The sequence below is a fragment of the Leguminivora glycinivorella genome, chromosome 3 (genome assembly GCF_023078275.1).
Source record: "Leguminivora glycinivorella isolate SPB_JAAS2020 chromosome 3, LegGlyc_1.1, whole genome shotgun sequence".
Classification (NCBI taxonomy): Eukaryota; Metazoa; Arthropoda; class Insecta; order Lepidoptera; family Tortricidae; genus Leguminivora; species Leguminivora glycinivorella.
In genome coordinates this window covers 23,194,587-23,208,579 of record NC_062973.1, presented here as the reverse complement: position 1 = coordinate 23,208,579, position 13,993 = coordinate 23,194,587, and the positions used below count along the sequence as shown (strand labels likewise).

Here is a 13,993-nt window from a genome sequence, read left to right as displayed (position 1 = left end):
CGACTCACTCATTCGTTTCATTTCATTTATTTGCCATAAATTGTATGTTTACATAAGATGGTACATGTACATGTTTAATAAGTTTCAATACAATTTTACCAGATTAGTGTAGCATTATTTAAACAATGTTTACAAAAGTAAAACTAGCATGCAATACATTTTATTTTACAAGCTGAAAGTACTCTTTAAGACTATGTGGACACAGCTCGATAAGATATTTTTTTAGACGATTGGAGAATTTAGTGGATGAAAGAGACTTTATTTCTATTTCTATTAATTCACTTATTCACTCAGTCAGTGACAGAACAGAATGCCCAAAACGGTTTTGAATGGTGGAATGGTTGGTTGGAATGTGTGTGTCTTTTATTTAGATCGAGTGCAAAATGAGTTTATATTTGTTTTTTTTTTCAATAATTTGAGCAAATAGCAATGTAAAATAAATAAAACAGTAAAAAGATTAATGTAACTAAACGCAAAAACTTTCACTTCTTCCGCGCGGAGGGACTCCCTCTATGCAGGCACATGCACGCACTGTTTTTTTTTTCTTTTTATCTTAACACTTAACACCCGAGTAAAATTTTAGGTGACCTACGTATTCTACGTCAACGCCGTCAACGGAGTAGGAATCTACTTAGGTTACAGAATCAATAGCAATAGATGTTTATTTCCAAGTATACAGCCAGCTCAATCGAACGAAACGGGTTGTGATAAGTAGGATGGATTGATTTTATCCCAATAAAACTCAATCGGGACAAGTGCTTTGTGTTCCCCTCAGGAGCTGTCACTGTATTCCCTGCCACATAATATGGACAAAACAAAGGAGACAATAACGGGAAGGGAGTTCAGATATAGAGTTAAATGACCTGAGTGAATACCGTCCGTATCAAATGTACATTCGCTTTATTACATTGAATGTAAGGTGCTTTGTCACAGAGCAGTGACAATCAGTGAAAAACAAACAAAATGAACAGTAATGTGGGACAATATGCGGGAAACCAAACAAAGTGTGATGTCGAAAGAAATGCCTACACACGGTTGTGGGTAGTTAAAAGGGCGTAGGTAACGAAGTTAATGAGTTCTTATAGACTAACGTTAATGATAGTGGGGTAGGTTCTGGTTACCAACGTGAAATACGATAATAAAGTGTCCGAGGTTGTTGACATTAGCTAATAGAGTTCTTGCGTGCCAAAAAAGTGGCAATAAAGGGCAATGAATTAAAGGGCAGGCAAGCCCTTTAATAATGAGTACAGCGCAAGATTATTCATTGTGTAAATCCCTGGGATGGCCTATGTCTACTATTGGGCGTCTTTCAGCTCACTTTATGATGAAATGACTATGATGATAACACTCGTACTTAACATAAATAACTCCGATTTTAAGAAGAATATGTGTATGTATATGTATAGATATGTATCTCATATCGAAAAGACAAGAGATTAGAGATCATTGTCGTAACATTTGTCGTAACGTTGGACTCATTAACACTTACATTACAAAATTATCTTAAACTTAATATAAATTAAGGCGAAACAGTCACACTCCAGTTTGATAATCCATTGCACTTTGACCTTGATGCAGATAACTCCTTAAATACATTCGACTTTCGTGCTGATAAAAAGAGCATTTACGCCTCAGGTCAAGAACAGTCTTTTCGTCGCTTCTACTGACCAAGTTATCATATCGCAGTTAACGTTGAAGGTCAATGGTTATCTAATTGTTTTTGCATAAAACAATATGAAGGATGAGTCATCCGTTATGGCCATCTCCGGTTTGTTGGTGAACAGCATACAGTTTTGTATAACATTGCATCAAATAGCATGCGTTTTTAACCGACTTCAAAAAAGGAGGAGGTTCTCAATTCGACTGAATGTTTTTTTTTTTTTGTTTGTATGTATGTTATTCGATATCTCCGAGAATCGTGGACCGATTTTCAAAATTTTTTTTTTGATCGAACCGGTATAACCCCGAGATGGTCCCATTGGCACCAAGTCAGGGTCTGATGATGGGATCCTGGAGAAATCGAGGGAACAGGTGAGCCGCAAGCGATCCAAGTCGAAACCAATATTGACGGGTACTGGAAAAAAAGACAGCAATCTACAAGGAATTGCACGGCAAAAGTACGTCCAGGCTTGGTCTTTCAGACCTGAGACAACCAAAGAAGATGTGCTGAAATATTTATTAGAGCGTGTGGAATCTAATGACCTAAGTGTCGAAAAAAGGTCTATTAAAACCGAAAAACACGCTGCATTTGTAATCGGCTTTCCAGAAAGCGTAGCTACGCAAATTTACACGCCGAGTTTGTGGCCCCACGGCGTTAAGATCGCGGAATGGTTTCGAAGGGGAACTGGCGGGGCGCGCGGGGCGCATCCAGCCGACACTCCCACCGACGGCGCCTCAGCCGACCGGCGCGAGCGCACTCCCGCGCCCGCCACCACTCGCGCCGCATGTTAGCGCTAAACCGCATGATATGAATCATCATTTGACAGTATGCCACCAGAATATAGCCGCGCTAGAAAACAAAACACAACGTTTGGAAGTGCTCCTGCAGGGCGAATTAATGTGCGACATCCTTGCGATCACCGAACACTGGCTGCCTATAGGGAAGTTAAAATGCGTAAATATCGACGGATATAAGTTAGTGTCTTGTTATTGTAGGACAAATTCAGTGCACGGAGGCTCTTGTTTATTCGTGCGAGAAACGATAAAGTGCGTAGAAAATTCCGAGCTAGTAAAGTTAGCAACAGAAAGATATTGCGAAGTTTCTGCGATTGATCTAGTTGACTTTAATATTACAATAATCTGCATATATAGGACTAACTTAGTAAGCGTAGGTGACTTTCTTGATTGTTTTGGCCGGCTACTCGATAAAGTGACTGACTTAAACGTAAGCTGCATGATTGTGGGTGATATTAATATAAATTGTTTAGGTGATAAGAACGCGGATCAGAAAGGATGGTTAGATATGTTGGCTACCCATGGCATGGTGAATGAAGTTGACTTTCCTACTCGTGTTACTAAAACTACGTCAACTTGTCTAGACCACCTATATTCTAATTTAGGTACGGGGTCCGTGAGTGTTTCTCCAGTCGTCACAAACTTGAGTGACCACTTTGCCGTCCTAGCCAAGGTGCGAGTGAGAAACAAAAGCGAATCGCAAAGTAACCCTACCTTCGCTAGGAGCTTCTCATTGAATAATCAAGCTAATTTTACCGCGGCCATCGACAGTGTTGATTGGGACAATATACTTCAAAAAAACTCAAATGCAACCAGTCTGACAAATTCTATAATAAACATAATAATTAATAAATACGATATCTGTTTTCCGCTTAAAAAAGTCAATTTACGTAAGACGCAGGATTGTTCTTGGATTACTGAGGACGTCAAAATGTACAAATCGCTATTATTTGACATCTTAAAATTAAGTGATAGATATTCAAATGATAATATGATTATGGAATTAATACTTGACATGAAAATTCATTACGATAGGTTAATACTGCGTGCAAAATCGACTTACTATAATAATTTTATTGCTATGAATAAAAACAAATCCAAGGCTTTGTGGAATGTAGTAAACAAAGAACGGGGTAAGTATAATAGCTCGACACTTGACGTTACCGACGTGATATTGAATAAGGATGGAACAAAATTTTCGACAAAGAAAGACGCGGTGAATGCCCTTAACATAGGGTTCCTAGGTGCTGCAGCAGCGTGCGGCGCGCCCCGCGCTGACGTCGCGCGCGCCCTGGGCAAGCTCCGCGCTGCGCGCCCGGCCGCGGACCGTTCTCTGTTACTAACTGCGTTTACCTATGACGAGGTGCTTCAAATAATAACGTCACGGATTCCGCCTAAACCATCCAAGGATGTGTATGGCGTCAACATGTTGCTATTGAGAATGGCCCCAGGGTCTCTTGCGGTGTGCTTGATGAAGCTATTTAACATGTGCATTTACGAAGGTCAGTATCCCTCTCCGCTTAAAATCAGCAAGGTCGCGCCACTTTTTAAAGGTAAAGGGAAAAGGGCGGACATGGACTCCTATAGACCCGTCTCAATAATCCCAGCAATAGCGAAGGTTCTGGAGAGGGGTCTCAGCAGTCGCCTCTCGACCTTTTTAGCCGTTACAGGTGCCCTGTCAGATAAGCAGTTCGCATATAGAGAGGGCCAGTCAACGACATCTTTGACTCGTGAGCTGTTAAAACGTGTCATGGACGCGAAGGAGAGAAAGCAGCAGGTCGCGGTCTTGTGCTGCGACCTCTCGAAGGCTTTTGATGTCGCAGATCATGGCGTGATTACTGAGAAACTGCGCTATTATGGGATAAATGGCTCGCCGCTATCACTGTTCGAGAGTATGCTGCGCGACAGAAGTCAGATAGTCGTAGGTGATGGAGGCAGAGTGAAGTCGGACCCTCTTGAAGCTTCGATGGGCGTAGCACAGGGCTCGTCGGTCTCCAACCTGCTGTTTTCTCTCCTCTTGAATGATCTGCCTGAGTCCATAGATACGGCCGAGGTGCTGATGTATGCTGACGACGTCGCCGCAATTGTCACGGCGCCGACAGTTGAAAGCATCGAGCAAAAACTGAACCAGACTACAGCACAGCTGGCTGAGTGGTTTGATGTGAACGGGCTATCTTTGAACCTTAAGAAAACTCATTACCTTGTCTTCAATCTTGCTGGTCGTACCACAAGACCGCTCACTGTCAAGGTAGGTAATGAGGTACTTGAACAGACCACCAGTACAAACTTTTTAGGGTTCGAGATGGACACATGCCTGGCTTGGAATCAGCACGTGGATAAGCTGTGTGGAAAACTGGGGAGCGCGTGCTATGCACTGGGCCGCGTCGCGAGGACGGTGTCTGCAGAGGCAACGCGCACCTGCTACTTCGCCACGGTGCACTCACTGCTGCAGTATGGGGCCGAGCTCTGGGGTCGTTGTGCGGACTGGGAGCGGGCGTTCCGCCTACAGAAGCGCGCAGTGAGAATAATTGCTGGAGTGCCCCATGATACCCACGCGAAGCCGCTTTTTATCAAGCTAGGTATATTGACACTGCCAGCAATAGTCATTCTGCGCGTGGCTTTATACATGAGAGCAAACCTGGCGTCATTCAAAACATTTGGAATGTTAAACTCATATGAAACGAGAAACGCTGATAAGATTATAGGTGTAGGCCGAAAGTTGACCAAGTCGTCTAAACTCACTCATGTCATGGGTCCCACCGTCTACAATAAGTTGCCTAAAAATATTATCGATGCTCCAAGCTTGAGCAGTTTTAAATTCCGCCTAAAGCAATGGCTTATTGAGCAATCATTTTATAGCTATAACGAGTTTATAGCGTATAAGGCATAACACATGTAAAAATACCTCTAACATTGTAATTTGGAATGAACGACTTAAAGCAATTGTTTGTAATAATTATTCATATATTATATTGTAGTTAATTACTACGAATTATTTATTGTTGACGTGTAAATTGGTTTTATAAATAAAATATTATGATTATGATTATGATTATGATTATGTTTTTTACTTTTTATTCATTGCCGGTTAAGTAGTAGAACGAATTTCAACGATCGATCAAACGCTGAAATGTATTGAAATGAAAATCGCATGCGATTATCGGCGACGTTTAGAAAGGTCATCATAACTAAAAGGTCATCATAATTTTTCAATTGTTGGTAAAGATGCTCTACGAGTACAGATACTACAGATGGAGTGAGTTAATAAGTTTTCATCGTATTTTGTCGGAAACGTTCGTATTTGTCGTGCTATTTCGGTCAAGCTTCGTACTTATTGTACTGAGACTGACTGAAATAGCATGACTCGTTCGTGAGTTCGGTGTCATTATTGATGTCGAGCAAATCTGTCAAACCTTATCTTTATTAGTATAACAATACTAACTCAGGCACACGTTATCATGAATGACACTCGATCTAAAATGTACTTTAATAACATTCAGGTGTAAAAATCCCGCTTTCTCGTACGACAACGCAAATAACAAAAGGAATCTAAATAGTCTTAATAAAATATGAAAAGCTGAATGCTACTTACAAAAAAACGTATAATTTTATTATAGCAGAAGTTCTTGAAATACGCTCTTGAATAGTTGCAAAAAGTAGCTCTTCGGAATGACAATGTTTATTAAGCATGCAATCATGAATTAGCAATATAATAATTACAATAATTATTTGGCACTGGTAGTATAAGCCGGTACTCGAGTTGAATTTTTATATCGCTGTTTAAAATAGAATTATTCTTTACAAAAAACAGTTTCCTTAAGTGGCTCATCAAACATACATAAGTATTTCAAACACCATGACTATAGGAACTAGTACTTCATTTTATTATTTATGTTAGTCATACAATTGTGATGGATCTCGAGTTGCAGGACTTATACCTATAGTAACAGCTCAAAGTCCTTTGATAAGAAGACCTTTTAAAATAATGCTAATTCATTAACTGATGCTTAGCTAATTTGTTAATTCTTTGTAAGTCAAAATGACTATTATTTTATTTTACAATGGACGATATTTATCATGCAACAAACAGCTGACAATAATAAACAGATATAACTAACGTGATATCACTAGGTACTTCCTCAACTAACATTCAAAATCATTCCGGTTGGCAAACAATAAATAGTTTAAAAACATCAAAGCTGGCTGAGGCACATTATGATTAATAATTTAAAAAACTCTTTCAAAATATATAAAAGTACCGGTTCACGTAATATAAAAGTAAAAGTACCGGTTCACGTATTTTTAGATAAATTAAAAAAGTTTCAGGGGTGGGGGCACTAGGCTAGATAGAAAAAAAATAAAAATAGATAGATAAAAAAAAACACTTATAAATACAAAAAAAAAACGCCGAAGCGTAGACGACGAAATTAGCGACTATATTTTGCGTTTACTAACGCGAAAGAAAAACTCATGAAAACCCCCCACATAACAAATTCAGCGAAATCATTTATTAGATCGGTTTCCAAAATCGTCGGTATATTGTTTATTATAAATAAATAAATAAATATACAATAATTTTGTATAACTCGTTAATAACACTGACTATAAATGATGTGACCGTCGACTTGACAGAATATGACAATTTGCGTAAACTTCTTACGTCTGTGAGTTATGAATAAACCTAGCATAACGACCAGCCGGGTGAATCACGGATGTGTCAATGAAATAGACTTGAATAACTTATCCTATTCGCACGCAATGAACAAAGACGAATGAAACAGGCGTAGAGTATAACTGATATGTTGTGCACCTTGTGTCTTTACTATACGGTTTATGTTGGGTCAACTTGTGGTTGTTTGAAACACGAATCATGTTTTGGTCTAACAATAGGCCTTTACCTACATGTTGGGGTTAAAGTGTGTATAGACGCTAACGTAGATGACTAAGCCATACTAAAAGATTGATTTACTAAAGATGATAATGGCAAATTAAACATAAAAAAAAATTGAGACAAAGTAAGAAATGAACAACGAAAGAGACGGGCACATGGACGTTTACGACTACAAAAAAAAATTTTGTGATAATGTTTCTTATGAATCCCTAGATGTTCCTGTAGTCGATTAATACTAAAATGACTCATTAGCCCATTAGATAACCCATTAATACTAGTTTAGTAACCCAGTGTTGGGTTGATTGGGTTATCTAATATAAATGCAAGTACAAGGTTAGGTCAGATCCACGTTGCGCGGATGTCGCCGAAATGGGTCGACTGCAGGGGGGATTGCATAAATAAATGTCTAGACGGGTCGAAGGCAATTAATATTTCAGTGCTTTGTATTAGAGAGTTTAATTTTCATCCTACAGCAAATGACAAACTTAATTCTCATTTTTATACTCAGACTCATTCGGTGACAACGCATATGACCTACCTATTTGTATAGCGGTCACCATAGCCCATATGCGCTTGCAAATTCTAGAGAGAAATCACACAAGATTTATTTTCTACACATACAATAAAAACTCACGGTTCATTTTTCGTAGGGACACAAATCCCTAAATCGCGTCAAACATCAGCATTACACATGATACGGATTGACATCCAGTTAGAAATCTACTACTATGTATCATCCAGCTAGAAATCTACAGCTAGAAATCAACTACTATTTATATCACACAATGTTTTCTATAAACAGACAGACAGACAGACGGACAGAGCGGCACCATAAGGGTCCTTTTGTACCTTTTTGGTACGGAACCCCAAAAAGACAGTAAGTGCCTTAATGTGGAACTTAAGGATGACAGCAGCCACCGCCGGGAACCCCCGAAATTACTACAACCTTCGTCACGGCAACTCAGATATTCTTTAATAAAAATAGTAGGGACATCATCATGCAGACATTGAGGCCTTTAAAGATGACGTTAGCCGCCGTCACGAGCCATAAAAATTACGAAATCTTCTGCATATTTCCGCAACCCATGGAAGAGCGTTGTCATCGCACCAGAAACCTACTAGGCTAGTCGCTAAGCGCTCAGGCAAAGTATTCTATAAAAACAAAAGAAAGAAGAAATACTCACGGTTCATTCCTCATGCAGACATTGGGGCCTTCAAGGATGGCGTTGGCCACAGCCACGAGCCCCAACACCGCAACAACCTTCGGCCACATCTCGACTCACGCCCGCTCCATAACACTATTGTTTACTGTTACGTCACAATGTGCATTCGAAGTTACGACAGGCTTTTGCGAGACCTGAAAAGAAAAGTCGCTGTTATTTTCGTGAATAATACATGGAAGTCTTAATATTATTTGGGTGTAGGATGGAGTAACTAGAACAGGTTACCAAACGCGTTAGTTCCGCGTAGCGTTTTTTCTATTCGCATTTTCCCCCACTAGAGTTATTTTCCTTTTATGTACGTCCCAATTCGTACAGCTTAACAGGCGTAATTTTCTCAAATAGTATTCCAAGTAGTATAGCTGCCTAACGAACCTAATAGGCGAACCTTTCATACAACCCAGCAACCTTCAAATCAACGGTGAACAGGCACCCTCTGAGCGAGGAAAAGAATACTGTTTCTAGAAAGACTTGCGCCTACAAAGTATAGAACGAATCATGTCATGAGTGCCCATATAGTGCCAAGAGCGGTTGCCTGTAAGAATATCATACTACATTTTTATACTTCAGCCATACAAAAACAATATTTTATACATATGATAACGCTGAATATTGACTGTTAAGAAAACGAAAAGTAGATACTATTAAGAGTATTTAGACTAATCAGAACCTCTACTATGAGTGAAACATAAATTAATATAAGTACCTAATATATTTTCCGTGACTTACACGCTATGTTCTGTAAAGTAAAAACTCACGGCAGAGCGTTTCTTGTTTCTTACTTCTTACTTTTTTCTCCACTCAACTTTTACTTTTTTCTCAGAGCTCAGGGTTATTGGTTATGTTATCGACTATTGTAACTATATTGTAACGTTTAAAACAAAAATGTCCCCGTGTAGGTACTGAACGGTGATTGTAACTATTTCTTGCGTTGAATTAATTGGTTTATTTTAGTTTCAATTGGCTAGAGTATTTATAGCAATATTTACAAACCGAATGAACGCGTCAATAAAACAATTGGCTAGTAAGTACAAACATGTAACATATTCTATTTACATATGAACAACCATATTTATATGCCTATTTATTCTTAAATAAATGTATTTGGTTTTCCTTCTGAAAAGTGTTGTATGCATCTTATGTAGAGGAAAGCCACAAACCTACTTATATATTGTTCTTGTGCAGAAATGATTTTAAAATAGGTAATTCTTGTAACTCAACGATATAATGACAATTATTTAATACTAATGTAATTATTAAATACATGTAATAAAAACAAAGGAGATTTACGCACGCTGTGGTTTTGCTCACATGCTAAAACAATAAGTACAATAACTTATGTTATCAATTTATAGGTATTTAAAGAAAGAGCAACATTTACGCAAAAGTACGCGTTATTGTATTTCATATATGGATTTATTTTGAAATACATATTATATATATTAATTTACAGTTAACCAATTAGAATCCTAGGCCACTGCAGAAACTTTACCTATACCACAGACATATGTAACTCCTATAGACAGCTACAGTCTAAGAAAAAAACGTACCTCAGAACCATGTAGAAAAAGGTACGGTGGCCTAGATGGCGTTACACCTTTGGGGGACGCTCGGCTAGATGACGCTAATATTATTATTTGACATTTTAACACATATCGAGCCGTCGAGCTAAGAATATGGGCCAAATTGTCAAAACCGAGGTTTAAAACTTTTAAGCCTGTGTCGAGAGATGGCCATCTATGCACTGTGGTTACATATTTTACGTTGACAATAACTTTCTATATTCTATACTTGATCCTCTTTGCTTATACACAGTAAACGTCAATGTGATTTCTATGGCAAATAGAACACGCGGTGTCAATAAGACAGGGTTCCAGAGTGGCCTAGGATTCAAATTGATTGACCGTACAATATCTAGAAGACCCAGGTATTAAAAACTCATTAAAACTCAAATATGCGTGTACCACTTCTCCCAGAGATTATAGCAAGCTAGGTCGATTATGTCCCGTAAGAAAATTTTTAATGTGAAAACAATTGATTGTGAAATTTATCATCACTCATTTGTCATATCACAAATAAACTGAGGAGTGGTCAACTCAACGCAGTTATAATTTGCAAAGGAAATAAGATAAGGCCAAGGTGAATGCAACAGACAATGGAAATAATGACTAACTAATCAAACGAAGAGAAAAGTTCTTAGCTTAGCTTCTTTAAAACTGAGTTAATGTCTTTGTAAAATTGATGCAGGAAGTATTTTTTAACCCCCGACGCAAAAACGGAGGGGTGTTATAAATTTGACGTGTCTGTCCGTCTGTCTGTCTGTCTGTCTGTCTGTTTGTATGTCTGTCTGTGTGTGTGTCTGTCTGTGGCATCATAGCTCCCGAACGGATGAACCGATTTAGATTTAGTTTTTTTTGTCTGACAGCTGAGTTAGTCGAGAATGTTCTTACTCGTAGCCATGTTTTTTTTTTTTCAAAATTTTAATTTTTGGTTAGGTTAGTTACTCAACCTCTTTATATAAATCAAGGGTGAACAGGCATCTTCTGGGCGATCTCACTCCATCGTCGGCCACGTCTTTGCCTTTGGCTAGTCTGTGGTCAAGAGTAAGCCCATTCATAATAAAACAAAAATCCTCTTTATCCAGAAGATTAAAATTAGAAAGGAAGATTCTTTTGTACGACCTCTCATCCGAATCCGATCCGAACGAATCATTAAAGTTGAAGGGTGTTTTGGACAACTTTACACAAATCTATCTAGTCCCAAAAGAAGCTGTATTGCCTTGCTTACCCGATAATGATAAGTCTGGTATCAATATAAACACTAAAAACATTAATACACACTAAAAACACTCAAACAATGTTTCAACTAATTGGTGTGACCAAATATCTTTCTATTCGCTCGTATTATCTGACAAAATTAACAAATCTAATCGCAATCATATAATGGGACTAATCTGTTGTCTTAACGTTCTTAAAATAAACACCAAGTAAATAATTGGTTTACCTTTATGATGATAACTACTCCACCAATATGTTTATCAACATGCAGCCAACATGAAAATGGCAACCGTCCAAATCCGAGAGAAACACAGATTGGAATTTATGGAAAACCCGAAATGTTTTTGATTTTATTTATAATATATTAGCAGAAACACGTATATAGAAAAATAATAGTTTTATTTTTCCTTTCTTCTTACTTCCTCGAAGATAAATAATAGTTATTTGTTAATTTTGTTATACAAGGGTGCAAAGTTGTATTTTAACGCCGAGTGTGGAATTGAAAAACGAGCAAGCGAAAGGATTCTATAGTTGAACCACGAGCGAAGCGAGTGGTTCGAGAATAGAATCCTGAGCTTGGCGAGTTTTTCAACACACGAGAAGTAAAATACATTTGCACCCGTGTGTAACACAAAACTTTTCCCCTCACTATAGCGAGGAAATTACAACGCAAAAAACGCGTTTATCACTGCTTCCAGTAGCTTTACAGGTGGTAAATCATTTTAATCACTAGATTCACCCACTTTTATCAATTTTAAATCAGAAAATTTGACTATATTCAAGGTCAAATTACTTTATCCACTAGTGGATAAAGTGCATTTTTTTACCCGTTGCTATTAAAGGATACAACACGTGTTTCCGAGCTAGTGAGGGGAAAAATAGATTTCATTATTAGGTAGAAACTTACTTTTACGGACTGACTGATGCGATAACGTATATAGTAAACACGTTAAGTGGAAGGAAATCCTTATTAGGCAATTTGGGTTTTTCGTAATATGTTTCATGCATTTATTTGGCTTTTGAAAAGCATCATAACCAGCATATTTTTTTAATAGTTGTTTTATAATTTTTCATAGTTGTTTTACAACAGACATCGTAAAATGTTGCGCTGCAGGATAACGTTAAACGCATCTAAAAATATCACAGCGATGCGATAAAGAATAGTTTGTCCGTCGCCTCGGGTGCAACGTTTTTACTACTGTTGAATCAGCTTTTTGTGACATTTGATGCAATGGCTACAGTGAAACGTACTTACCGTTCCTATTTTATTTATAGTTTAGTTTAAACAAATATTTCTTGGTAGGCTTGAGTCCTGTAATGAATGGACCATTAGAAGAATACGACACCTACATTTTGTGTATAACAAACTGTCCCCTGTGAAGACTATCCTTGCCTGACGTGAAGGAATGTAAAAAACAATAAGTTCATCCACTCATAATCATTTTCCTATGAAATGGTTGTTTATTGTTTATGAAGCTGCAGCCCTTAGCATTCCACTCAAGAAGATTGTAAGTATTGTAACTGGAATTGCGCGGAACCTGTCCTATTTGTACCTACGAGCGAAGTCTACGGGCGATAATTTCAAGAAAATGCTTGCTGCTGCTGAGCCTACGTAGGTACATATTATTTGTTCTTATTAAGTAGACTGGCATTTTATAAAAGGAAGAGGTCAATATTCTTTTCATCTTCGCTGTACGAATGTACGTACAGTCAGCAGCAGAAGTAGCGTAGCGGGCAAGGTGTTCAAAATGAACTTGACACGATCTTATTTTTAAGACAATAAGAGCGTGTTAGGATCATTGTGAACACCTTGCCCGCTACCGAACTTCTGCTGCTGACTGTACCTACAATATATTACAAATCTTTTACTACGAAATTTCATTGCTAACATGAAATCTGACACCAATCTTTAGGTTTTGGAAACAGTAGGTAGATATATTCGCATAGTTTCACACATTTTTGTTCATCTGCTTGACACGTGTAGCCCGTGAAGGTACCTACGTACTGCTGACTAGAGATAATATCATTAATAACTTATTCAATTTTAAGCAATATTTATTTAAGCTGCGTTATTTTTTTCTTATTTTAAGACCTGTCAGCCTGGGCTCACGGACTTGAACTGTGCCTGTCGGAATACTCGGAATACCTTATATACAGGGCCCGTAACTTTCATGCCGATGACATAAATTTGACGTCACGCTGCTTATAGGATGATTTAAGAGTTTTATTAAATAATTAATCATTATTCATCAATAATTTTAACCATGATTTCAAAACTAATCTATTCATACGTGAAATAATTAATACCTACTTGATACGTAAAAACTTTTTAACAAAAAATAAAACCGCCTTCAAAAATAAGCGCGTTACAGAACACGGAGAAACTAAAAAGCCAAAAATAATAAACCTTTCAATTCAGATTTCTTATCGTATTGCAATAAGCTAAACATCCAAATTATAAACAAATCAATTATTTTTGTAGTCGGTACCAGACCTGTTCGTCGCCTTGCTATTGCCTGTTTGCCCCACCCAACCATACACAGGCTGGTACCGACTCCAAAAATAATTGATTTGTTTATAATTTGGATGTTTAGCTTATTGCAATACGATAAGAAATCTGAATTGAAAGGTTTATTATTTTTGGCTTTTTA

At 37.8% G+C, this 13,993-nt stretch overlaps 1 protein-coding gene across 5 annotated transcripts in view; it reads right to left on the bottom strand.

Moving 5' to 3' along the window:
- The window catches only part of LOC125242613 (protein draper-like), a 68,880-nt gene that overhangs the window by 39,942 nt on the left and 14,945 nt on the right, over nucleotides 1–13,993 (bottom strand). For all 5 annotated transcript variants that reach the window (XM_048151412.1, XM_048151414.1, XM_048151413.1 and 2 more), the window contains exon 2: nucleotides 8,530–8,702. In XM_048151412.1, the coding sequence (XP_048007369.1) occupies nucleotides 8,530–8,618 (89 nt within the window). In that variant the 5' untranslated portion in view covers nucleotides 8,619–8,702. The remainder of the gene's footprint in view (nucleotides 1–8,529; nucleotides 8,703–13,993) is intronic.